This window comes from Diprion similis, chromosome 8 (assembly GCF_021155765.1).
Source record: "Diprion similis isolate iyDipSimi1 chromosome 8, iyDipSimi1.1, whole genome shotgun sequence".
In the NCBI taxonomy this organism is placed as follows: domain Eukaryota; kingdom Metazoa; phylum Arthropoda; class Insecta; order Hymenoptera; family Diprionidae; genus Diprion; species Diprion similis.
This window is the reverse complement of record NC_060112.1, coordinates 12,810,697-12,836,515: the sequence shown is the minus strand read 5'-3', so window position 1 is coordinate 12,836,515 and position 25,819 is coordinate 12,810,697. Positions and strand designations below refer to the sequence as shown.

The 25,819-nt window shown below is 34.5% G+C and overlaps 6 protein-coding genes across 10 annotated transcripts; 3 read left to right on the top strand and 3 right to left on the bottom strand.

The window, feature by feature from the left end:
- The first annotated feature begins 163 nt into the window (after window positions 1-163).
- On the top strand, window positions 164-6,059 carry LOC124409606. Of its 2 annotated transcripts, none has more exons than XM_046887326.1 (10): window positions 164-440; window positions 945-1,058; window positions 1,156-1,298; window positions 1,434-1,584; window positions 1,866-2,113; window positions 2,206-2,266; window positions 2,687-2,871; window positions 3,008-4,209; window positions 4,982-5,125; window positions 5,283-6,059. In XM_046887326.1, exons 2-10 carry the CDS (start codon window positions 956-958, stop codon window positions 5,302-5,304), a joined length of 2,259 nt encoding a protein of 752 aa, XP_046743282.1. In that variant the 5' UTR covers window positions 164-440; window positions 945-955; the 3' UTR covers window positions 5,305-6,059. The 2 variants fall into 2 exon arrangements, with proteins under 2 accessions (XP_046743282.1, XP_046743283.1); XM_046887327.1 differs by lacking the exon at window positions 164-440 and adding an exon at window positions 729-785.
- Window positions 5,389-8,797, bottom strand: LOC124409607. The gene is made up of 8 exons (XM_046887328.1): window positions 8,453-8,797; window positions 7,995-8,303; window positions 7,832-7,917; window positions 7,568-7,747; window positions 7,247-7,470; window positions 6,907-7,124; window positions 6,546-6,808; window positions 5,389-6,063 (listed from the first exon to the last, which is right to left on the bottom strand). Exons 1-8 carry the CDS (start codon window positions 8,780-8,782, stop codon window positions 5,820-5,822), a joined length of 1,854 nt encoding a protein of 617 aa, XP_046743284.1. The 5' UTR covers window positions 8,783-8,797; the 3' UTR covers window positions 5,389-5,819.
- Window positions 8,532-12,229, bottom strand: LOC124409608 (spermatogenesis-defective protein 39 homolog). 2 transcript variants are annotated; one of them, XM_046887330.1, is made up of 10 exons: window positions 12,062-12,229; window positions 11,814-11,973; window positions 11,020-11,201; window positions 10,799-10,935; window positions 10,646-10,673; window positions 10,423-10,567; window positions 10,094-10,335; window positions 9,737-9,913; window positions 9,207-9,355; window positions 8,532-8,571 (listed from the first exon to the last, which is right to left on the bottom strand). In XM_046887330.1, exons 1-9 carry the CDS (start codon window positions 12,134-12,136, stop codon window positions 9,230-9,232), a joined length of 1,272 nt encoding a protein of 423 aa, XP_046743286.1. In that variant the 5' UTR covers window positions 12,137-12,229; the 3' UTR covers window positions 8,532-8,571; window positions 9,207-9,229. The 2 variants fall into 2 exon arrangements, with proteins under 2 accessions (XP_046743286.1, XP_046743287.1); XM_046887331.1 differs by lacking the exon at window positions 8,532-8,571 and having other exon boundaries at window positions 8,947-9,355.
- A 1,929-nt stretch (window positions 12,230-14,158) lies between these two features.
- On the bottom strand, window positions 14,159-19,628 carry LOC124408829 (putative cyclin-dependent serine/threonine-protein kinase DDB_G0272797/DDB_G0274007). Of its 2 annotated transcripts, XM_046886068.1 has the most exons (7): window positions 19,410-19,624; window positions 19,113-19,236; window positions 18,941-19,027; window positions 18,098-18,294; window positions 17,619-17,767; window positions 15,960-16,148; window positions 15,394-15,599 (listed from the first exon to the last, which is right to left on the bottom strand). In XM_046886068.1, exons 2-6 carry the CDS (start codon window positions 19,221-19,223, stop codon window positions 15,970-15,972), a joined length of 723 nt encoding a protein of 240 aa, XP_046742024.1. In that variant the 5' UTR covers window positions 19,224-19,236; window positions 19,410-19,624; the 3' UTR covers window positions 15,394-15,599; window positions 15,960-15,969. The 2 variants fall into 2 exon arrangements, with proteins under 2 accessions (XP_046742025.1, XP_046742024.1); XM_046886069.1 differs by lacking the exon at window positions 15,960-16,148 and having other exon boundaries at window positions 14,159-15,599; window positions 19,410-19,628.
- Window positions 19,629-20,565: 937 nt separating this feature from the next.
- On the top strand, window positions 20,566-22,246 carry LOC124408832. Its single transcript, XM_046886072.1, has 3 exons — window positions 20,566-20,681; window positions 21,264-21,435; window positions 21,929-22,246. Exons 2-3 carry the CDS (start codon window positions 21,267-21,269, stop codon window positions 22,204-22,206), a joined length of 447 nt encoding a protein of 148 aa, XP_046742028.1. The 5' UTR covers window positions 20,566-20,681; window positions 21,264-21,266; the 3' UTR covers window positions 22,207-22,246.
- Window positions 22,247-23,392: 1,146 nt separating this feature from the next.
- Window positions 23,393-25,304, top strand: LOC124408831 (protein C19orf12 homolog). Of its 2 annotated transcripts, XM_046886071.1 has the most exons (4): window positions 23,393-23,522; window positions 23,602-23,704; window positions 24,244-24,417; window positions 24,592-25,304. In XM_046886071.1, exons 3-4 carry the CDS (start codon window positions 24,258-24,260, stop codon window positions 24,852-24,854), a joined length of 423 nt encoding a protein of 140 aa, XP_046742027.1. In that variant the 5' UTR covers window positions 23,393-23,522; window positions 23,602-23,704; window positions 24,244-24,257; the 3' UTR covers window positions 24,855-25,304. The 2 variants fall into 2 exon arrangements, with proteins under 2 accessions (XP_046742027.1, XP_046742026.1); XM_046886070.1 differs by having other exon boundaries at window positions 23,415-23,704.
- The last annotated feature ends 515 nt before the right edge of the window (window positions 25,305-25,819 follow it).

Here is a 25,819-nt window from a genome sequence, read left to right as displayed (position 1 = left end):
TCCAAACACCTATTTGTGTCAGATTGGTCAGAGAACGAAACACGAAAAGACGAGCGTGGGCTCCCTTTCGGCTTTTCTCTCGATCCTCATGCTTTAGTGGCTTTAGTTCGTATTCGTACCGTCCAGCTCCGCCGTCTAGCGTTTAACTGTACATACATTTAACAGTTTCGAATATCTTCAGTCATCGGTTTCGAAGCTGTGCTGTCGAAATTGCACAATTGCACCAAACGAGTCTTTGCATTAGAAATCTTCAATCCAACTATATTTTTACTTGAAATATATTGACTTAGAATAACCCTAATACCCCAATGACTTTTGTATCAATAATTGCCAAGCTGACGACAGACGTGGATTCAGCGTCTTTTCCCAAAAATTTACGCCTCGTTCGCTTCGAAACCCCGGTGGCTGGGTTAAGAGGTTGAAAAACAATTCCTTTAACGGTAATTAAAAACAACCCGATATTTCTCCTACGATGTAACCAAAGTTGAAATGAGCCAAAACATTTCGCATTGTTCGTAGTCTGTTACCTTTCATTTCAACTCTATTTCTTCATGCATAATCAAATCATTAAAATTTATTTTGCATTACTCAAAAGTCTAAAAACTGGGCAATTACACTTGTGCTCTAAGATCCCAGTGTTCACGGTTGATAAGCTGAATTATGTTTTGCCCAACATTGGTCAAATCGGTCTCCTAGAATCATTTCAATCAGAATTACGCTCCCTTGCAATCCTAACATCATTAGCCCTTATTGGCAACTGAAGTTCAATTCTCAAATGTAATTAGGTAACATCGAATTCAAATATGAGTGACCTAAACTTATCTATTGTGAATACTTGTACTTTATCATAATAAGCTAAAAGTTAAATAATCTCGATCACAGCTTGATGTTTTAAATGCAAATTGAGCCAAATGATCAGTCATTTCCTTGCGCTATCGTTACAGAATAATCCAAAATGCCATCAATTGCAAGACAACGCCGTGTCAACAGAAGTAAAGTACTGGCCAAGAGAGGCCAAAAGTTTGGAGGAAACTCTAAAATCAGATCTTTCAATCCATGTAAGTCATGAAATGTTCGGATAATAAATTGAAGGTTTATTTGCCAAGCAATATATAATAAATACAAATAATACATAAGTTCTGTGATGAATTTTAGTATGTGGAAAACTCAAGACCAACAACAGGTTATTAGCAAAGGCTTTATCCATTCAGAAACAGGAAAATCAATTACTCTTCTCTGAAAAAGTTGATCTCACCAGTCAGCTGCAGACACTGAGATTGGCGTGCAACAAGCGTGATGTAAAAATAACTCATATCCTCTTTCCTCCCTCACGAAGTTATCAGATACAAACAAATGCACTTATAATTTTTAATTCAACATTAAAGTTAACTATATTAATATAATCATAGCAATTTTCTTTATTTCTTTTGCAGATGATGCTTACAGATATACAAAACAATGCCAAGGAAATGTTGTCTATGTTAGTAACAATGACAAACTATGTGACACAGACTATAATGTGTTGCCAACAATATTCACGCAAAAATGACACTAGTTTGCAAACTAACACTGCTCTTTCCACAAGTAAGCACATCAATAATTTCTGTACTTTCTGTTGTACGTTTATATATCCATCAACATACAAAATTTTTCATATTGTGAACAAACTGTTTATTGCAACCAATTCTTTGACTTTGAAAATAAGAAAAAATTTGTAGATAAATAATTTGTGTTGCATGAACCAAGTATCAACTATATATTGCAAAATGATATATATTCTTTGAAGCACAAATACACTAATGGAACACAAATATTCCTACATCCAGTTGTCAGACAAAACATCTATAACCATCACTTGTTTCCAGGACGAGAATCAACTCGTAGACTTTCCACAAAATCTCCAGCACGAGGAGTGGTCAAGCCTATGGTCAGCGGTCACACAATTACTAAACCTACAATTAATTTACGCAGAGTTAATATGTCACGGCTGAACAATTTGCTAGATCTTAGTGTTATCCAAGAAGCATCTTCAGAGCATCATGATCATTCCACAATCAATACAAGCGGGACTAGACATACTGCAGCCATCACAAATTCCAGCAGGCTTGGATATGTATGTACTAGAGTTGTTTCTTCCATTTTCCCACCCACTTAGAATCAACAGAAACAGTTAATAATACTTTCAAGCACATTTTATGATCCTAGGAAAGTGAGCGTAGACGAAGACAACCTGAGAGAATACCGGTAGAATTCGTAGGAGTTGACGGTAAGCTTTTGTACCTACAGAATGATCTAGAATTATCCTACCTTAAGCTTTCAATACATTTTTCATAAGAATTTACTACAGGAACTTTGGACGCTTATGAGAAATTTATTTTTATGGTTTGCAAGTTTTAGCCGTTTCAAATTGGCCAATCCTACTTTTTGCTTAATAACACCAGTTCAGCGACCATGTCCTGAGCCATTAGACGCTTCTAGATAACTTAATTTCAAACGGCTATAAATCGAAAACTGAAAAACTCATTGTTATCAATAGAAGTTTCAGTAGCAAATTTTCGAGTGGGATACAGTAGTAGCCTGTAGTTCGATAATCCTGCGTCCCCCTAAACACAAAATACACGTTAATAGTTTGACACTCTCCAGAATCAGAGTGAAACATTTTAATTGATCAATCATCTTTTCACAGATGACGAGGCAGGTACACTCGACAGACCGGAGACGAGGCTGTCCGGACGACATTCTGGGGAGCTTCCCAATGGCCGTACAAGAAAACATGGAAAGACGCTTATTAGTCAAATACAAAGTCCCAGTGTTGCATTATGCGATGTTTCTAAGCTGCTAAGAAATTCGCAAACTATTAATGTTAGAACGGTTCGTTACTTTACTCAAGTCTAGAATGTAGAAAATTGATTACCCATTAAACTCGTAATGTTTTCTGATCGCACAGTGGTATTAAATTTTTTACCATATTCCTATTATAAATTTAACAATATCTATTTCATTGCAGTTGCGAAACTCTCAGGGAAACGGAGACTTGCATCGACTATCAAACACTGAAGAAAATGAATCGCAAAATATTGATGCGGGCTCATCCAATCGTAATATCACTATGCAACAGACCAAAGGGTCACGAAAAAGCTTCGATAACACACTACAGACCCCTTCAAATATCCGAAAATCACAGACTGAAAATAGCTCAGAAACGATTCAAGATACACTTATCGAACCAGAAGTGGAAGACCCTCTGGAAGGACCTAGTTGGTTACTAAATCGTTCTACCACTGATCCGTCAATTGCCGATACAGATTTAGAAAATACTGCGCAAATTTTCAGCAGAAAACACGTTGTGAGAAAAATAGACTCATCAGACTCAGAAAAAGGAGTAGGAAACGATTCTGAAGATGATATGGAATTTACAGAATGCATTAATACTCGCCAAAGACTCGCGCATGTTCCAACAACTAAATTGATCTCTAATCTGAATCACATTACTACGAGTATTGCAAATCGTCACATTCAGAATGAAAGTATTGAAAATGTTGCTTTAAATCCAGTCAGGGTAGTTGAATCATCGAACAGCTATGAACATAGAGGTGAACCGTCTTGTAATCTAACTACGAATCAATCAGATGAATTAGTTACAATGAATCGGTCAGACGAATTTGTAACAGATCGGCGCCAGCATTATATCGAAAATGAAGATGATGACGAAGATACGATCATGTTGCAGTTTGCCAAAAGACCTCAACTTTCTAGGTTTAATATCAATGATCTTCGGTTACCAGTTTTAAATAGTCCTGTTGTACCCCCGATGGAATCTAACGATTCAGAACCAGAAGTTACAACTACAATTCAACGAATAGTACAACCCAATGGCCCACCAAACTTGTATGACGAAAATGTCGAAAACAGATTTTCGAATCATGTCAGTCTCCAACTACCGAGAATTGATGAGATCTCCAATATTCATAAACCAAAACGTCCAACCAAAAAAAAGAAACTCGCCAAAAATGTAACTTTTGACGAAAATGAATCCAGTGATTCAGACTCTGAGTTGGTACTTAAAAGAAAATTGACCAAACCAACAAAGCTCAAAACTGTCAAAGATCCAAGCACTGCCAAAGTTCTACTGGAAAAGCTCACCGACAGCGACATGAAAGCAAAGTCAACAACTCCTGATGAGTGTGTTATAGACAAAACCACTGACTTGTATGTATAATTTAATCTCATATTTACTTTGCTTTCACTTATATCCCGAGGATTATAAAATTGATTTATTCATCGGTTAGAAGAACTCTTTGATGCAAAGGTATACTTGGAGTATAATGTATTTGACGTAAACTATATTTTAGGTATTTACATGTGGGTAGTTTTTTGTACTCGGTACCTGATGTGTACCATAAAGTGCCAAAAAAAATTAGTTTGGATAATATATCAATTTATTCTAATTGATTTATCACAAAATCATTAAATGTAGGATTGACTCACCCTTTTCGTTTACTGAGTTCGATAACTACAGTATATTTTACAATAAAAATAAGAACGAGAGCTGTCATGTGTACATAGATTCTATTTGAAATCTAATGTCTCTGCTCACAGTTGAAACTTTTCCCACAGCGATAACTACATCAATACGTTTTGGAACAGTTACCATCAGATGAATTAAGTAATTGAACGGCCATGATTGTTTTAAATTTGAATAAAAAAAAAAATGTTGATCATATTTTATTCCTACTCACTAAATCTTCTAATTGCAAAATGTTCATAATGAAATCGTTATGTACACGTACTCCTTAAAAAATTTGTAACATTTATGCAAAAACTTCAAGTATTGAACAGAATTTGTTCTAGACTTTCAACATTATCATATATGTATATAAAAGATCAGCCACGCATCCAACACCCCTTATTAAATTCATTTTGATTACTTCAAATTATTGAAATAGTTAGTCAAAATATGATTTGTCATTTTTTTCATTAGCGACACAACAAATCAGAGGATGCTCGACAGTAGGAACTCTGATGCAGTTACTGATAGCAATAGCAGTACACACAGTACAAGTGAAGCGAGCAGGTCCAGACGACCCAAAGCACCAGTAAATTTAAAAGAACCAAGTTTACGAAAGTAAGTTATAGCTGTTATTAGTAACTCCACTAAGTATTTCCCGGAAGTTACACCAATTTTAAAATAGTTTAGCCATTGTTCAATGAATAAAATAGTCTCATTGTAAAAAAAATTCTTTGTATTGAATAACACTCATGCTGAACATTATCTTTTTCAGAAAGCTCAGAAGAAACACCTGAACGATTTAGTAAACCGTAAGAAGTTCTAATTGAGACAACATTTTAAAACGTCATTATTAACCTTATACCTACTTTTTTTTACTATAAATTATGTTAGTATAAGAAGCTCCAATTGAAGGTCATTTACATTCATGTATTATCAACATGATTTGTTATAGATATTGAACATTTATCATCATATTTGTATAGCCCTCAAACGTGGCTGAAGTTACACAATCATATTTTGTGTTTGTTTATACGTGGAGGAGTTGAATCAGTAATTTGTGTTCACACAAAGTACAAAAAGAATTTGCTTTAGACTCAAGTATTTTTTAAGCTTCATTGTTTAATACCATTCAAGTTTGAAATTTATGAAGTAAATACAATACTCAACGACAAAATTTTGTTGAACGAAATACTGAATTTTTTTTTCCTGTATACAATACAGTTTGGAGAGTAAAAACCTTCAATTATTTCAGATCGATTGTTGTTCATGAATATGCCAGTATAATTAAGTCAAACTCCTTGTCATATTCCTAACTGTGAACAGAAGTAGTTCTTGCTTTTAGACCATTTCTTCTCATCCTGTTATATGTTCTTTCGGCACAAAGTGTCACAATCGATAGTATAATACCTACAATAAACAGAAGTTGTAAAATGATTGTATCTTGAAGTTCTCTGCTTTTAAAAGTCCGCGAATCATCCGAGAAATGTTGTCTAAGCCCTAGCACGTCGCTATTAATTTTGCTTATCAACCCAGCTTCCTTTAATTTGCACAACCTGCGGAAAAATTATTTAGTGTGTCACTATCGTGCATATTCAACAAATTCCTGATGCTTTTGTAGCAATATGAATCTCTCATAGGCAGTCATAGTCATACTGCATTAGGGGGTCTAGCTCATCCGGATCACTTTTCGGTAAATGAGACTGTCATTTTAAAGCGTATGAAATTTTGGTTCTTAACTGAGAAGAAAACAATTTCTAGTGGTTTAGTCATTTACCCAGTAGTAGAATGATTTAGTAGATATTTATCTTGCGACAATTTTGAAAAAGGTGAAAACTTCTGTGCGTGTGGATCAATCTTTGAATTTCCATCTTTGCTTCTTGTTGTTTGAAGAATATTTTCAAAGGTAATTTGGGAATGCAAATGTTTTACCCTTTAATTGGCAGAAATTTTAGAATCACGCTTTAATGAAAAACTTATGCTCAGAAAAAGTATCCAACTGAGATGGAACCGCCTCATACACTCTGTTTTATCTTACCATCCATTGATGAGGGGCAAATACTCATTATGTTTAGACATAGCATAGGCACTATTCACTGTATATTCTTCATCTGTTAAGTAGTGAAGCTCGCAAGGTAATTGAGATTGTAATTCAAAAACATGCAGTTTGCCAGCCATAAAAGCATATTTGTTTTCAGAACAAACTCGTTTCAGTCCTTCTAAATATGTTGTTGGTAGCTTAGACACATTTTGCTCCATCACAGCTGTATTCAATTTCATAAGAAACGTATCATTCGTTCTCTGTAATCAATACTCTTGAATAGAATAAACTAAATTTAAAAAACGTAAAAAAATAAATAACTTATTTTTTAATAAAATAGAACAAAATTTTTATTTACGTAAAAAAGAGCGTATTCTGTGCTGTATCGATGAACACCGAATTCGTAATTGCCATCTGCCAGAAGTTCTTTCAATGAGTGAAATGGAACTTCGTAGTGTTTGATAGCCATGCTCGAAGCCAAAGCAGCGGAATACATGATTTGAATTAAGTATGTCCAAAAATTTATAAACACAAATAGCAGACTCATGGAAGACAGTTCTTGTTGTATATCTCCTCCTGCATATAACAAAGAGAACATTATAACATCTAGTCGTAATAGAATGCATAACGGTAATGAAAGTAGTAATAAAGTGTTGATTACCTGATTGATTTTATGTAAAACTATATAAGATACGCACCTTGTAAGCATAACATGCGGTGTAGTGCAATACACACATCTGAATAATAATACCGAGATTTAATAAGGCCAACTTTGCAGGCAATACGATTCATCAATAGTATCATCACCGACAACATAACAGTCATTAAAACTGTCACGTACCATACATTTGGTCTCAATGGATCGAAAAAATGAAACCATGAGTCCAGACCAACTTCGTATTTTTTTATAAATATTCTATACCTTTAATTAAATGAGTTTATTTATTAAATTCGACTAGTGACTGTATCTAATAAATACAGGAGTTTATGATACACTCATGCCTCAATCACAAACATACTCAGTTTTGTCAAGGAGGCCACTCTGATCTATAATATGTGGGCTAAAGGACTCTGCCGAGGGGGCTACCATGGATACGTCTGCTTTATTCTTAGCTAATAATCCAAAAATTATGTCGTTCCAGTTATTATTGTGAACTTGATGTTCCGAATAACTATCTAACAAGACCACAGGTTTTGTCCTGTAGAAACATGAGCAAACATGTGAAACATGAGCACGAACTTGTGTATAGCTGCACTAGATCTTTGGATCTGATGTTACTCACGTAAAGTTTAACTTCTCTTCGAGCAAATTCCAAACACATTTCATTAATCTTGTTTGAAGACTTTCCTTAGTTTTAGTATATCTGTCCTGAAATTCATTTGCAAATCTCTTTTTATTGGTACACAATAGGTGATACTAGAGGCCAGTATTGACATTGCAACTACCGTTTCAAACATAATAGCACGAAGAACAGCTCCTCTGAAATTATTTCGTCGCTCCAATACGCTCAATTCCGTTACAGATAAACCTGCATCGATGGTCCAATTACCATAATAGATTGCACGAATTGACTCTTTCTTAGCAGTTTGATAAATTTCCCAAAATTCATATCCATCAACTGTTCGTCTAGCTATGTATACTTCGCTTCTTATCGAAAGTTCTACTTGACTGATTATCAGTTCTTGTTCATAACTGTCTTTTACAAACAATAACCATATATCTTTTAATGTATTTTTACTCCTTTCTGCTATTACCTAAGAAAATTTTATCAATTTTTCGTATAAACCTTCAAAGTTTGGCTAAATACTAAAGATTTTAAGTAATATTAGCATCATTGATCAATATTCGAGATTTAAAAAAAAAATTAAAGCACACAAATTATATCAAATATTATTTGTCTTACCATATACTTGGCGATGTTACTAACATTACCCATAATAAATGATCTGAGCGGTCTAACGCATTGGTTTCGGCTGTAGAAGGTATTGTTTTTTCCAGTTTCGTCAATTATATTCTCCATGACTGTTGGTGTATAATTATTCAGTATAGCAGCTCTATAAAAATCGACCAATGCTCTTTGCTCATAGAATATACCAGAACTCGAAAATAGTAAAATGTGGCAGTGAACTGAATTGTATTCAGAAAACGCATTGATAACCAATTGCATCATATGATCAGCTGTACTGAGCCTTATTAGCAAAAATAATATACAACTACAAGAAACCGCAAACATTATTAACTAGTAAATTTGTGAACTGTTCAAAAGCAGGATTAAAACTGATGATTAGGCGGTTGGAGCTCCTGAATAAATAATATAACTATCAATAACAGCCTGCATTCATGTCAACTGCTTGGCGACCTGAATGGCAAGTCCAAATTGTACGATTTCATATCCCATTATCAATCTAATTCACGTATCTGTGTTCATTAGTTATTAACTGAGCAGACAATACATCTATGTCAGTCTCTTAGGCTTGAGCTTCAGTACGATAATGACAATAGCATTAATCCTAGTGTAACAGAAGGAACAATATAGATCTAAGGCTTTAGAATGTCAAAGGCAAAAATCGAATAGAATTAATAATATAAACATACGTGTATTGAGTATTATGCTTGTGGTAAATATTTAATTTAATTTAATAATTGAATATACATACATATAGTTAACCGCTATGGTAAATTAATTTTTCCATTTCACAGTCGAGACACGTAACGCATTTTCAGCATAAAAGTACTGCTCTGACTGTGAGTGAAGGCTGGATTTGTACTCACTCAAAGCCACACGATCTCTTTGTAAAATGAATATCTAAAAAAAAAATGATATGTATGGGTATAAAATAATATTGTAAAAAAGTATACAATTGTACATCAATAATCATCATTGAAGTTTTACTGACAAGGTAGGTATCCCAGGTTGATCGTTCCGAATGGATTTCTTTTGTAATGTGTTATAGTAGACTAAAAAATAAGTGAGAGATCAACCTAGGACACCTTTCTTGTAAGTCAATTATAACTTTTGTTGTAAGTCAATTATAACTTTTGATTACTGATATTAGTATTTACCACAGGCTTTTCACTATTACTGCCTAATCGGTTGCACTTGTTCGAGATAATATCTTCGTATTGTGTATTAAAACCATTACAACTGAAAACTGCATTTGAACTGATTTTACATGAGCATACTCACATCTATAACGGCTCGATGACATTGAAGTTTTTTCGCTAAACTGATTCTTCTGTCCAAATCGTCTACATAACCCAGAAATTTGGCAAGCAGAGAAGATGGAGCCTGATTTTCATGAAGAATTTTCAAAATATCTTCTATCGCTAGACTCGTCTGTAACTTTTTGCTCCCAAGCCAACCCTGAGAATATATTTAATGAAACTCCGATTTACAAATAAGGCAATTACTACTTCAAAACCAACGTAGAAAGAAATTTTAATATTAAAGCAAAAGGCAATTGATATAAAAAAAAACCATGGTATCGAATATCTAACTCAGGTAGTATAGATGAAATTTTCACAAACTGGCAGTGAAAATTACCTTAGTTAAGACTATAGATTCAATGTCATCCCAAGCTTGCATGGATGCTCTAGTGGTCAGAGCTACACTTTGGTATTGTCTCGGCGAGACGTCATGTTGCCTAGAAAGATTTGTTGGTGACACAAGAGAACCTTCCGAATCATCCCAATGATGCTGGCAAGCATACTGCAGACAATCCAATACAGATGAATAAATACCAAGTGGTTCGCTGAGTTCTGTAGCCTTTACTGCTACTTGCCACTCTGTAGAGGGAAAAGTGGAGTTCTTAAAATGTGAAAGCCTTCGTGTCTCTTCTAATTACCACAAAATTGCAAGTTGCCATTACTTACCAAGAAGCTTAATATAATTTTGTACATAAAATCCTTCCCGACAATCTGGCAATGCAGTAAAATGCATTCTACAGCACGTCTGTAGTTTTTGTAATAGTCTTTTGATGTTGGGTGTATTTTTTAAATCAATTTGTAAATTTGTCATCTAAAAAACTACAAAATTTATAAAAACTTCTCAATGTCTTATATAATAATAACATGTTACTTATTGTTTGGTACTCACAGCAGCATCTTTGGAATGCCCCAACATTCTGAAAAATAACAAGTAATCTGCTTTCGAATTAGATACTATGATATTGTATAACACATTCTAAAAACTACCACACATATATTACACATAAAAATCTCGACTTACAGATTGAAATTCAGAACTTACGTCAAAAGATCGGTGAGCTCATTGGTGCGCAAGGTTGTGGCAAGATAACGAACATATATGTTAACTGCTTCAATTCTCTCGATAAGTAGCCGCTGGATCAAAGACTGTTTCAGAGTTTTTGCAATGAATATTATCACCTGTGGACAAACATACTCTACACATTCAGTTTTATTATATCAAACAATTAAAATAAGAATTAATTTTTTTTCTACTATACGAACAATCAAAATGGCCTTTCCATCACCAGAGGCAATGGCTGAGTCAAGTAACTCTGTTTTACTTGCAAGCGATTTATATTGCTCTAACATAAATGGCTGCCCTAGCAATATTCGTCTCAGAGTTATGTCTGGTTGCACAAGAGGATTTTCTTCATGAACATTATGCAAGTTCTCAGCTTTCAAAACTGTAATAATACAATATACATGAAATTGGGCAATTGAAATTAATAACGATACACTGTATCATAATGTAATTGATACCTGAATTCACCACTTTTTATGATTCATACAGTCAATCCTTTTTTACTTCGTAAGCTCGTATGTTATTTAGTTGTGTCTACTCACAGTATAAAGTGAACCTACATGGATCATTTCAGACACATTGCTGGCTAGTAACCACTTTAAGTGATCATATGCGAGTTGTGCACAGATCATGTCAAAATGTCTTGTGCCCCGATAAAGTTCAAAGTGTATTCTATAAATTTCTGAAGGTAACAAACGTAGGCAACATATTTCTGCACCTTCTTGTGTTCAGATAGCAACACATTAAGAAAATTCTGTATTAAAATTCTACATATAGTAAAACGAATACTAAATTTATTCTAAGATCAAACGAAAATTTTGGACACACAAACATTCAGAGTATCTGAACATGACACAAAAATAGGTACACTTTGTAGTGCGAATACCCACAACATTTTTGGAATAGTTTTTATTGAATATAAGCTGGAACTCAAGGATTAAGCTTTTGAACTGATAACCCTAGGAAAAGCAAATCAACAACTTGTAATACGTACTGCTGGTTAATGTTTTCTCAGAAATAACAGACAGCAGAGGTTTGAGGTTGGAGGGAGTGTTATCGGATTTTAGGTAATCATCTGTATCATCATCAAAGCTGGATGTTCCTGCTTGGGAGCGAATTGCTGTTGTTTTCGATACACCGAATATTTGGTTCTCCTGGAGAGAAACATACAGAATATCACGTTTATTACGAAGTTTATAGGTTATGTACAGAATCAAGTTTGACAGACGTTGGTGAACGCACCTCGTTATCTTCGAAATTAAATACCAGTTTATCAATAGCATTCCAATGGCTTTCGTCATCTTCTGCCGAATTCATATCTATGTTAATATAACTTGAAGCTAGATTTTCGTTTCACAAGTGTCGTTCAAACTGTCAGTCATTTGTACAGATCGCCCACCTACGTAAGCGTATCCACCACGCGCGAGTGTGTATGATTGTCAGTGTCCAACACGGAGTACAAGCGTATGGTTTGAATCGCTCTACATTGAATTTATGGAGACGTGGAAGTCATTATAAGACGTCTGGATTGGTCAACAGATGGTCCTCGGAACCGCGAAGCATCAAGTCTACGGGCAAAAGTCGCGGCGAAAGTAAACAACGATCATTGATTATCGGAAAAGTTGAAGAGAACAAGGATTTTCAAATACGTCCGAACAATTTGAATCAATACCATAATGGTATGAACAATGTGTAAGCACATCAAAACCATTACAACTCATCGTATTCAATATCATTGATCAAATATTATATTATTTTAGTTATTCATATATACCATATATATATATATATATATATATATATATATATATATATATATATATATTATAGTTCTAACTAGGGAATCAGTTATAATTTCTTAAATACTTCCGAAGCTTCTTACAATACGCAGTTGAAAGTGGTACAACTTTTTCTATCCCGAAACAAGCTAGGCATACGTAATAATGTTAGAAAGTCAACAGACACATCTCAAGGAATGAATGCATGCGGATGCACCGGTCACCTAACGCGTGTACAGTATCGGATCATGACGGTTCACATCGTTTCGCTGTATTCACGGCCTCATCGTATTATCTCATACGAAGGGTTTGATTTCCAGTTAAATTTTTTAGGTCTTAATGAGGCAGGATAACGCGGTTTTACTTTCCTGTGGTACATACATAACATTTCTCCTATGCTGAACTGACTAGTTCGAAAAGTATTTACAGAATTATTATTTTTTTTTTTTTTTTAACCATCAGGTATCTGCCCTCCTGGCTATGTCCCAATTTACAGAATTATCAAATTCTAGACACATCGTAGAATAAAACATGATCCGTGAACTGCGATGAGCGCGTTCTAGCTTGTCCGCTTTCGGTACGCGACTGACGGCAGCACGATAATTCTGGGACCCTGGACCATAATTCTAACTTTGTTTTTCACTCATGAAAGTGGCGATCAGCGCCATCTACACCAATCAGGAGGCAGCTTTAAACGGAACTGGTTCGGTACGGTCATAAGAGCTCGAAAGCTGCAATGATTTTCTTTCAAACGGACGAACGCTTGAATTGTTTGAAACTGTCGTTCTGATATAACTCAAACATAATTGATTGGCTCACTCGTAATATAAACGTAACAATGCGTTTTTTAAAGCATTTTTACTACTACCTAATACAGTGAAATATGAACTGAATTTAAGAAGACAATCCGAATTTAATATCATGATTGTATTCGTAGCCTGGGAAACGAATAGTAGATTGGAAAGTGCTATGTCTATAAAAGTTTGAAAACTCATGTAATTGTAAGTTGTATGCGGTGAACTCGGACGTCAGCATAATCTAGCAATATTTCTGGTTTCGATAATGTGTAATTTCCGCTCTTGTTCCAGTTAAAGAATAACAACTTGTTGCTATTTGGGAAAAACTTTCAACATAGTGATTTTCGAAAATACAGTCCATACTCTATCACGAAAAAGTATGTTCTTTGTAGCGAGAGTTTGTTAACGACTAATCTAAGGATACGAAAAAATAAATATGGCAAAGTATAGCAGTATCGATAATCGGCTTTGAATGACACTTGTAGCGCAAATCTTTTTTGGTGAGCATCACTTCCGTTTCAGAGATTTTAAATGTACAGACATTACTCTTGTAGACAATAGCATTGCAAGATTCAAGTAACAATAAATGTTTAGATAAATTAGGGTCATTATAAGATAACAATTTCAACTGTTTGGCTTATGAATATTACCAATTATGGCTTATGTTTCTAGTATTTATTTTCATTATTAAAATAGAATTAATTCATAACGTAACCAGAAATGCAAATCCCCTTATACAGGTCATAAATGAAGTACAATAAAGCTCAACTTTTAAAATAATAACGATTTATTTGTATATAAAATATAAAATGTGCACTTGATACATTCGAACTAGTTACCGCCATTGCTAGTGAGCAATCACAATCGAGTCGACTTGTAAGTGTTTATTAACATGGATCAAGCGCTACATAGACAGTGAAATATGACAGTTATTTTAGTCTTCAGTTTTCTCTTACTTCATATCTTCATTTTTTTCGATATATAAAACGCACAAAAACAATTCACCCACTCATTATAAAATATCTAACCCACTTGAAGTAATTATATCACTTGAAACATTTACACAACCCAAATTTCTTTGCATACAATAATCGTTATCAAGTGCCTGGTCTGTATGCATATCATTATTTACATTTTATCCTCGTTCAATCTACGATAAATATACGTTTAAGAAGAAAATCATATAAATACTTTACTATAATGTATTCACTTAAGTTACATACTCAGATGGTAACTTGATATACAAAGGCTCAGAGTGTTGTAATTTGCGGTGGTGTAACATTACAACAGATCAAAGTGACAATATTTGTTACCTAAAATGGTTTACCATTATATGTGTTAAGGAATTACTCGTTGAATCAGTTTATAAACTCTCAAAAACATAAACAATTTGTACCTTATTGGTACTTTGTATATATTCCAGAAAATAGAATTGTATAGCGAAGTAAGGAAGATGTTTGACTATTGTAAGAGAAAGATGCACAAACCATCTGAATGAGCGAGCCCAGTTGAATTACTGATTTTCCATTGAGCGATTTTTTTTTTTCAAAATATTTAACATTTTTTTATGTATTTGTAAGTAATTATATAATGGATACGAGACATGGATTACAACAAGGACTATGATCATATATCTATCCAGTTCGGACGGTGCTATATTTACTGCAAGGTTTTGAACCGCCTATAAAATGTCTAATATCGGTGCAGTAAACGTGCTGTCTTTTTTTCTCAACAAGTACAGTCTCTAATTACATTTTCCATGATTTCCATCCAATGTGTTTCAGCAAAGTTTCCATTTCTTTTGTGTACCATGACAATATTAGTTGACCATTTTTGATTTGTTGATTCTCTGTCTGATGACAAAATTAAACCACCTTAACCAGCACCAAAAACTTAACCAGCTGTAAAGGTAGGCGCAGACTGCGATATTCCGAGTGAATAAATTATAATTATATCTAAAACTACCTCTCATTTATTAAATTCGTTATCAACTTTTTTGTTTCATTTTTTGTTCACAATTATAAAGAATAAACCTTTATCATTTTATACGGAATGTGACCTAGATAGTTCAACTGTTACTGGCAATAAACTCAGACCATGTAATGTACCCGTCGTCATCAGTATCAGTCGAACTCATAACTGCTTCAATGACGTTTAACAACTGCGTATCCGTATAGTTTTCCGTCTGCATGCCTTCTTCTGTCTCTAAACATATTCGCAAATAATAAAATCAGAATATGTCTCACTTGTTATTACTTTGCATGAGATTTGGTTAAATTTCAGTGCCGAATTGTTTCCACTAAGCAACATAAAATAACAAACGTAAAATACGCCATATATGCTTAAAGCTAAGGGTACGGTGCAAAATCAGTACACGTGTTACTATAAGGATATCGATTGATAAGGTTTCGTCGGGGAAGGTCAAATGGAAAAAGCGTATTTTCCAAACATGTTGAATTTTTCATTGACCTTCCCCGATGAAACCTCATCAATCTGCATCAAGGGTCACAAACGATGTATAAATATGAAGATATCATGTACCTGAATCACCTATTGGGACCTCGCCTGAACGAGTTTATGGTCGTCCAGTGGCAGCAGCTTTTTGCTGTGCCTGAATAAATTCAGGATAATCGATAAAACCATCTTTGTTCGTATCGTCCATACCCAAAATTGGATCAATTAAAGCAACCAGCTCATCATCCTTAAATATTTTTTCCTCGGCATTAGGTGTCCCTGGCTCCTTACTCCCTTGCTCTGTGTACCAGAAACCGACAAGAACACAACGCAATGCGAGACGTCACGCAAAAGCCAAACACAAGAACCATCACACAACATTAAAAAACAATCTTATACACCGTCATATCGTAAAGCCAGTATATGGATGCTGCATAAGATATTCGCATAAAATTTTTCGTTTTCATAAGCTAGGCTTAAAAATCAAAGTTTTTCAAATGTCTTCACAACTTTTCGTTACAAACTTCCACATTAAGAGCAATACTAAAAAAAGGCTGCTTGAATCCTAACTAAATAAGTTTATTGAACCACCTATTGGGCCATATTAATAATTGTATCTTTAGACAAGGTTTGATCAAAATCATCTTACTTCAATCTCAAGAGCTCAAAGGTAATACCTTGAAAGTAATCTTTAGAACACAACTCGAATAATAATATAGCCTATAAAAATTGTTCATAAAGTACAGCATATTAGAAAAGACGTATACAGTAGAGAGTTGATTATCTGAATTAATTGGGACCAGACATCATTCGGATAGTTGAAAATTCAAATAATAACCGAACAGTTTGGAAAAAAAAATGCTAATTCCTTGAACGTAATAGAATACCTACAGTACCGTTCATTAATGCCTTGGGTATCCGGCTAACATCTTTTTGGTCCAAAACAAAATGCGAGCCCGATTCTATACAAATTATGTGACAATGACTGGCAATGCAGCCAACGTGATAGATTGGGAGTCATTGTCACATACTTTGTATAGAATCAACCTTGAGTTTTGTTTCGGACCAAAAACAAGTTAGCCGGAAGCCCAAGGCATTTCTAAACATTACTGTACATAAAACATAAGATCCAATATCAGGGCTTGCTTTTTTACGCTTTGCAGGCGAGTAACGATTGACACTGGAAACCGAATGTGTGCAAGTTCAGGTCAGGCAGGTGGAGGGGAGGTACACCATGAAAGTCTGACCTCACGATGTCGCGCAATAATTTATTTAACAATCTGTTATTCGAAAAAACGAAAGTTTAAACTGGATTATATTCCACATACTGACATTTCCATTGAACCGAATCTTCATTCAGATGATTGGTCGTTTTGGATAAACCAAATCACCATTCGAATAATTGGCGTTCGGCTAATCAACGCTCTACTGAATAAACATTGGTAGAGTCTTTTTCAACATTCCAGCATATGAATTCAATTATTCGCGTAGCTTTGATTAATCTGGTATCAATCATTGATTTTGACTCCAAGAATTATTGAAAAAGAAGGGATTAATTGAATAATTGAATTAAATAATTTCAACCATACATGTACCCTGCTGAGACGGGACGCATCTTATATAATACGTATAATTACATCATATATTTGAACGATTCACAATTGCATCAAATACTATGGCAAATTTAAGTTCTCAAATATGTAAAAAAAAACACTGTATCCCCTTCACCAAAGTGAAAAATTGATAAATAAAACTAATTGAAGTACATACCGTGCCAATGGATGAGAGATTTTATAAGCTCACAACCATCTAATTTGTTATTATTGTCTGCATCATGCATTTTGAAATAATGGAACTGTAACTCCTGATCCGTCATTTTATTTGTGTCCATAGGTATTTCCATGTGCTCTGCTATGTGTCTGATTGCAAAAAAGAGATACCAAGTTAAGGTAATATACATTGTTTATTCCCTTTTTTGGATAGTTCTGGATAAAAATTATTGTAATAATTCAAGAATCGACAGTAGCTATTTCTTTGATTAAATACTGCAGTATAAAGTGTTCTCAAAATAAGTAATGAAAAATTTAAAGTAATATGTTTAAAGGATCTTGTACTATTTTTTATAATAATCAATAGCATTACAATATTACTATGCATACAATATTACTATGATTTTGAAAAAAGTTACAAAGTGATATGACTCACACTTTTACTATCAATCATATATAAAATTTTGAATCTGGACTTACGCCTTTTCATGCTCAATGTTTGCAGCATTGAGAATTTGTCCTGGCTGTGGTACCCCATGGTTATGACCATGTGGCACTTGTTGTTGTTGTTGTTGTTGTTGCTGCTGTTGCTGTGGTACCGGCACATGTTGAACTTGAGGTTGCTGCTGGAGGGGAACTGGTTGTACAGGAACTTGTTGCACTGGTACTTGCTGAAACTATAAGCAAAGAACATTGTGTAAAGAAACTGACAATTCACTCCTTCATGAGATTACGATGAAACGATCACAAAAATAAAATATAGTAGTAAATTATACATGTTTCTCCCAGGGTATTTGAAAATTGCATCTATCCAAAAATTCTGTTAGTCACATATACCTGGAAATCTATGATCCCAAGCAGACTATAACGAGCAAGGATTTTAAAATTCGATCTAAGTAAAAAATGAATTATTACCTGATTCATGAGAGCACGAGCATAGATCCATTACCTAAATATTCCTTTGAGTAGATAACCGATATATGCATAACTATGATATGAAATAAATGATGTAAAACAAACAGTGCAAGATACTTTATAACAACTGATATAACTAAGCAAATTTTTTTACTCTTCATCGCTTTTGGTGAAAAGAAAAGTATTAATTTCAGGTCAAGATATGACTTTTGATAATTTTAAGATGTGTTTGCATTTACACTATCTCCGAAACAATTCTAGATAAAGATCTCAAATTTTGATGATATACTTTGTCATTATCAAAGATCGGAACCTACTATTTTTGGCCTGGTTCGATTTTTGCTAACATATTTTGCAGTAAATAATTCTGTTCAACAAAAAAATGAAAAGTTCCATGTGATTAATCACCTGTTGTTGTTGATGAACTTGCTGCTGGTGGATTTGTTGTTGCTGATGGATTTGTTGCTGCTGATGAACCTGATGCGGCTGTGGTGGCTACAAAGAAGATTTAAGTACAATATCCTGAACAGAAATAGGTCAATGAAATCAAATGGATACGAGTAAAGTGTTTCTTACAAACCTGTTGATAATGTTGGGGTGGAACTCCCGGTGCAACTCTTTGACCCTGTGCACTAATTCCTATATAACATTGCCCCAATAGTGTGAGACATATCCACACTAACGAGTTCATTTTGAGCGCTTATCTTGGAAACAAATAGCAGAGTTAATTTTCCATACAACGAGAGGGCTTGTCGAAAGTTATCTGACTAACAGCTGGTACATGTGGACGAACAATATTCGAACTAATTCTTGTTAGCTTTCTAAATGATGTTACATCGTCAACGTACAGGATAACGTATGTGGAACGTACACCTACCTTTTCTATCTTATAATTTGTTCGTAAATATCTTCTAGCAAGCGTGACTCTTATATGGTTTTTATTAAGTTGTGCACACTCGGCACGATCCAAATTCGTGGTTGTGGTTATGTTATGTTATGCGGTACGTCGTACAGAACATTCGTCACAAGTACTTCACTTACTGGTCGCTCCATGGCACAGCGCACTGACGTGGACCTATAAAATTTTCGTATCTAGAGAGGGGGATATTCAAAGGTATTGAGCATGGAACCTACGAAAGGAGACTGAACTCAAATCGAAGAATTGGCAACACTCTGACAGTAACGCTGGATTTTCACGGGCAACGCAGGCAGTTTTTCGCTGTCGTAGCGTCACTGCTTGCTGCCGCTGGATTTCGCTGCCTGTGAAAATCCAGCCTAATCCAGCGATGTTAGAAAGGGGCCCGATGATCGTCGTGCAGACAACGGTGCAGATGTAAGATGTCGCTAAAAGCTGGTTTTTCGAATAAAAATCTGATATATTCGAACAATGCCATGGACACTGTAGTGTGTGTTAATCGTAATTATTTGAAAAATTTTTCCATCCTTGATAAAATAATAATACTAATAATAATAATTATTATTATTAGCTTTTCTAATTAATCTTAAATACCTAAAACTACTAATATTAACGATTAGTAATATGGTAATATATATTGAGTGTTTTTTATTGCAAAATTGGAGTGGATTGTCTAAAAACAGAAAAAAATGGTATCGGCTACAGGATGCGTTTGAATGACGTTCGTGTGTTTGCGCAGGCGCTCTGCGTGGCTCGAAACGCGTCCTTTCAAGAAACATTTCCTTTGTTCTGAAAGCAGAGGAATTTAACTTACAATATTTTCTAATCATTCAATTGCTTTTTCAGCAGTTGGTCTAGGTTGGTCAAAGAGTGAATCAAAATAAGTCTGGAAAAAGATGTGGCCAATTGAATGCGCTGGATAGTAGCAACTAGCTGCATATGCACTCGCAAATAAAAATCACTCATAACTAAATATCTTTGCATGAACCGTTGCCGCAGAGTCCAGTTGCGTTGACTGAGGATATGGGTGAATACCCTTTTTCTTAGATACTGGCCGAGCTTGATGCGTTTGGGTTGGGCGGGTGGACGGTGAACCCCGGCTGGTGCCTTTTGATGCTGGTGCACTGATGTTCGCCAAAAGAATCAGTACAGTTGTGGTATTAGCCGGACAGCTACATTCTGCACACGTATCACATCCTTGTGCAGTACATTCGTGTAACTATTCAAGCCGAGGTAAATTTACTTACTCATATGATGATCAATCCCTTGAACCACAAATTAAATTCGTTTATTCGTCACAAAAAACACGTTAAACTTTTAGAGAGTAGAAAAATACAGTTCAGTTTTGTCATTATAATTATATTATAAAAGTTTCAGAGATTGAGGGAATTTCACAAAATTTTGATTTTCGGTCTTCACTACCTTATTCAAATGAACATTAAAACGTTTAGCTGCTAATTTTAGCTGCTGGCTTCAGCCTCATAAGAAAACCTAATAAGCATGCGACTAAACCATACACACACATGTATACACATACACATACCTACTACTTCACTACTTTTTAGTTACTTTTTCATCTACCAGCTGTCAAATGTCTTGAATACATTTTTTTCGCCTTTACAAGCGCCACTTGGATGTGCGACATATTTCTAGTTCCAAACTCGTATACAATTTTGCATAATATAACGATATCTAATCAATAGAATAGTATTTTCACATTAAAAAACGTTCTCACTAATTGGAATGCATATATCTATCGATCACTTATCTTTGTAATGTCTTCGTTTACTGTTAATATATCATGTTATATATAAGGTCATGGAGATAACGACAAGGGAACTTTTGTGGAAAGTATCAGAACTACCCCAGCTTAAATATGGTGTTGTTGGTGTATCTGGAAAGTACACAAGAATCGCAAAAATTGGAGTATTAATGATAACTGCTGGAACGATTGGTAGTTTAATCAGCCCTATTGGAATAGCAATTGGTATAAAATTATCGTTTATCATCAATTATATTTCAATCAAAACGAAAATTTATTTAACCCTAATAGGTCACATCCCAATAGAATCGCAAAATGGTCAGAGTTAAATTCACCCCAATCGTGATACTTTGCTTAAAAAATGAGTTCGAAAATTCTAATTGTAAGAACAATATCTAATTATTGTGTATCTAATACTAAGGATGGCAGAAAAAACTCTCTCAGTTTTTCTGCCGAAATTGATTTTTAAATATTGTAAAACAGCACCAAAGTTAGAGAAAGTGCCAAAAATGTCGAAAAAGGTCTTTACTTCGCATGAAGAATGGCGCCAAAAAGCCCATTTCGATGACTAAGAGACTTTACTGGGAGTTTGAATAATGTTTGGTGTGAAATTCACCACCAGTGATCTAATAGGGTTAATAGTTTATTTATATTGGTTTTTTTTACCTCAAATTACTTTAAAATTTACTACCTTCCTTACACTTGTTTCATTTTTCAGGAGCCATAATTGGGGGAGGTTCGGCAGTTTACTTTACGATGGAAAACTTAGAATCAATCCCTGATGTAATTATGATGAAATTCGCAGAAAATCAAAAGTGTGAGCTTGCTGCACAAATCCGTGAATGCCTCCGATTGATTAGAATGCAAAGTACCGACGATTTTGATCTTTTGGTCGCTCAAAACCCAGGTCTTTCCGAACTTGTAGCTAAGACTGTAACTGATTTCATAGAATCCCAAAATATGAAAGTTATGAATCTCACTATAACAGAAGTCTGATAACTATACCCATGAGACAATACATGTAACTCAAAAATCAGGAATTATACTTAGTCAATATATACCTATAAAACCGAAATCGTTTGACAGGCACATGCGATGAATTCTCGGAATTTTTCATTTCCAAATGAATTTAATGGGATGTGCATCATATTCTATACCAACCTTAGACTCACGCTCTTAAGATTGAAATCAAACAGACTAATTGCACTGATATTAGTAATTAAAGTTTTTGTACCTGGGAAGCTCGGTTTAGTTGTAAAAACGATTGAACATATAACATGCTTTGCATGTATTTAAAGCTTATACATACACAAAATGCATATTATCATAACATGCACCATTTGTACAGTATACATGAGTTTTGGTGCAATATATAAAATAGTACGAAAATGTTGTATATAGTTTTACAGTCATGGAGTTTCATAAATGCAGCTGCGTGCTATTGAGTTGTTAGTTTCTGTCAACTCAATGTATATAAAAGGTTTTTTTTACAATTTTTACCATGTATATGTATACAATGTATATCACACATCTATTAAAAAGTATTTTATCACGTTATCATATATACTATAAAATAAGAGTATGAATATACATCATATCTACACCAATGTTGTAGTTGTAAAGGTGAAAATTTCATAGGAAATGTATAATAATCTGGCATAGTAAATCAATCAAAAATATTTTCTTACGAAAAAGAGTGTCTTACTATAAACTGATTGTAATATTTACTCATTTATTTTAAATAAATTTTCAATTTTTTAGTATTCAGCCAAGTTATTTTTTTTTTTGATGGTTTCCATACAAAAAACGTCCGACTATCCTTAAATAAAACAACTCTCTTACAAATAAATATACAAACTTCTAGATACCAATAGTTGTTGAAGTTGAGATTAGACTTTCACCGTTCAAAATAGGCGCTCGGAAAACGGGAAAACAAGCAACGTGCGCTGCCTGTGCGCTCCCAGATACAGCTAGTGGTCCACTCGAGTGGTAAGTACAGTGATAATTTGGTAGCAAATAATTCTTAGGAATCGTAAATTTTAGTTTATGCCAAGTTTTTGCTGTACATTGCATACCGTCCATGGTATGGTTTCGTGATACGTGAAGTTGTGATGTACTCTTGACACTAGAGTCGTACCAATTCTACGCTCGGAACACGACGCAACCATTCTATCGCGATTTGTGTTTTAAGGGAATTTATAATGTGAGTACGTCTTACCTAGAGAGAGGAATGCTTCTGTTAGTTGCGCCTTCCGTGCTCTACTGGTAAGGATCGCGTGACGAGGCCAAAACAGCACGCAACAACATGTTTTGTAAGATATCTAATACTTTGCTTTACTATCCATGCCTTCTGTTACATTTTGGTTCAATCGGACTCTTTGTTCTTTCCAGTCCCGAAAAATTAAAGGAATTTGGAATGCTGTTTGTTCCTCATCACCGTCAGTGCCGTTATCACTCATCGTTGCAGCATCACTACACCACATTGGTAAATCAGGTAAGGTCCATGGGTAATTCTTACAAGTTTACATTTACCACACGAGTTTATCTCTCTTCTGATTGCGGTTTTTATTGGTTGGTATTTTAGGTGAATTCCACAGGGAATTCCCCTCTGTCCTTAAAAACCCCCGATTTATAATGATTTCATTTTTGATTTCACCTTCATTAAATTGGTGGAGGTGAATCCTGATGAGAATAAGAAAATCTGGGGCCTTATCCAAAGCCACCTACACGTCAGTCTTGTATACTTTGTAAATGCTATCTAGTTTTAGGTAACAACTAAGTGAACCTAATTCATCATGTTTCACCTTTAGCTTATGATGTCGATCATCCAAAAAGCCGAGCTTATTCGTTACACTCTGTCTAGCTGAGCCTGCTCAACGTATGCTTCTGGCATAGGTAGTTTACAACAGTAGTTACCAAATTCACCTCAATTATTCTAAGGTTCATAAAATATTCTCATCTACTGACGTTCACTAAATTTATCTCCTGGTTATATTTCACATTCTTTTGTTCATTACGTGTAATATGTTTCAGTTCACAAACACATCATGGAGATGGCTGCAAGAGAACTGCTATGGGAGGTGTCCAGACTCACTGAACTTCGAAGTGTTCATGTCAGCTTAAAAGAAAGCTTTAAGGGAGCAGCGATAACTGGAATGTCAACGCTGGCTGGTGGTCTCTTCTTCGGTCCTATAGGATTAGCTATTGGTATACAGTTGTACACACACTGTAACAATATATAAACTGCTATTATTACTATTTTTGGAAAAATCATATTCAAGTTGATTAATACATTTACTATATCTATAGCATATTGCTACTCTTTTACTTGGTATTACCTTGAAATTTACTACCATTTCCATTTGTTGTATCATGTTCTAGGAGGTACAATTGGAGGATGTTCCGCAGCTTACATGGCGAGGAGTAAATTTAAATCAATTACAGACGTAATTTTGTACGAACTTACACCACAGCAACAACGTGATCTTGCTGATGCAGTCCGTAAATGTCTTAGCTCTGTTCAAATACAAGATGCAGCTCAGTTTGCTATAAATGTTGTTCAAAACCCGTCTGTGGCTACAACTGTAGCTATGACTGTAATTACCTTTCTTAATTCTCAACAAGGCATGGAGGTTGTCGACTGAACTACATGGTATAATTATTTTTACGAGCTATGTCAATAATCAGATATTCTTTGTGATAAAAATGTAGAAACATTTTTGAAAAACTAGATATATTTTATACATAGGTGCTAATATTTGCTGGTATTGCTATGAAACTCACGTTTAATCTTTTTTTTTTTTTCACTGGTTTGGTATGATATTTCGATCATTTTAATGTCAATACTATTACAACTGATGATACGTTAATCTCTTACTGCAAACACAATTCATTGCTGAATAGCAGAATATGGGCACAATTTCGAAAATTCAACTTTGAACAATGTATCTGAAAGTTTTAAATGTTTCTGTAAACATCCATAATATTCCTCAAGGGCGATGGTTGGCGAGCATCTGGTATATGTACAAAGGGCATACCAACAAGTGTATATGTCAGGTAAACTGTATAATTTTATATTTTGGTACCTATACCACGCGATCGTCAAAAATCGGATGTAATAAATATTTTAATTTATCGGTTAACTGCACTTGTTTAAAACCTACAACTTTGTTCATCACTGCTATTAACAGAGATTGATGTTCGATTTGTGTAATATTGTTGTAAAATATTAAAAATCATTTACTTTAATGCGGTAACGAAATCCAGTGCGAATATGATTTAGTACACGTAAGTTGTAGGCTAGTAGATACTTACTAACTTAAATAAAGTAAACAAATAAGTTTGCATGTACACAAAAAAAAATGTAACCATAGAAAAAAAGGATTATAAAAAATTGTTTGACGCATTGCCTTTATGCGTAAATATACAAATGTGGCATCATTTGCGAAATATGCACAAGCTTCTATGCCAATATTAATCAAATTTTAGTATCTCTACCAGCTTATACGAGTAAAGTACCAGGTTCACCTAGAAAACCTTCGAAAAATTATTGAAACACTTTTAAAAAGTTACTATCTCCAGTAACCAAAACCATATGTGCCTTAACTCA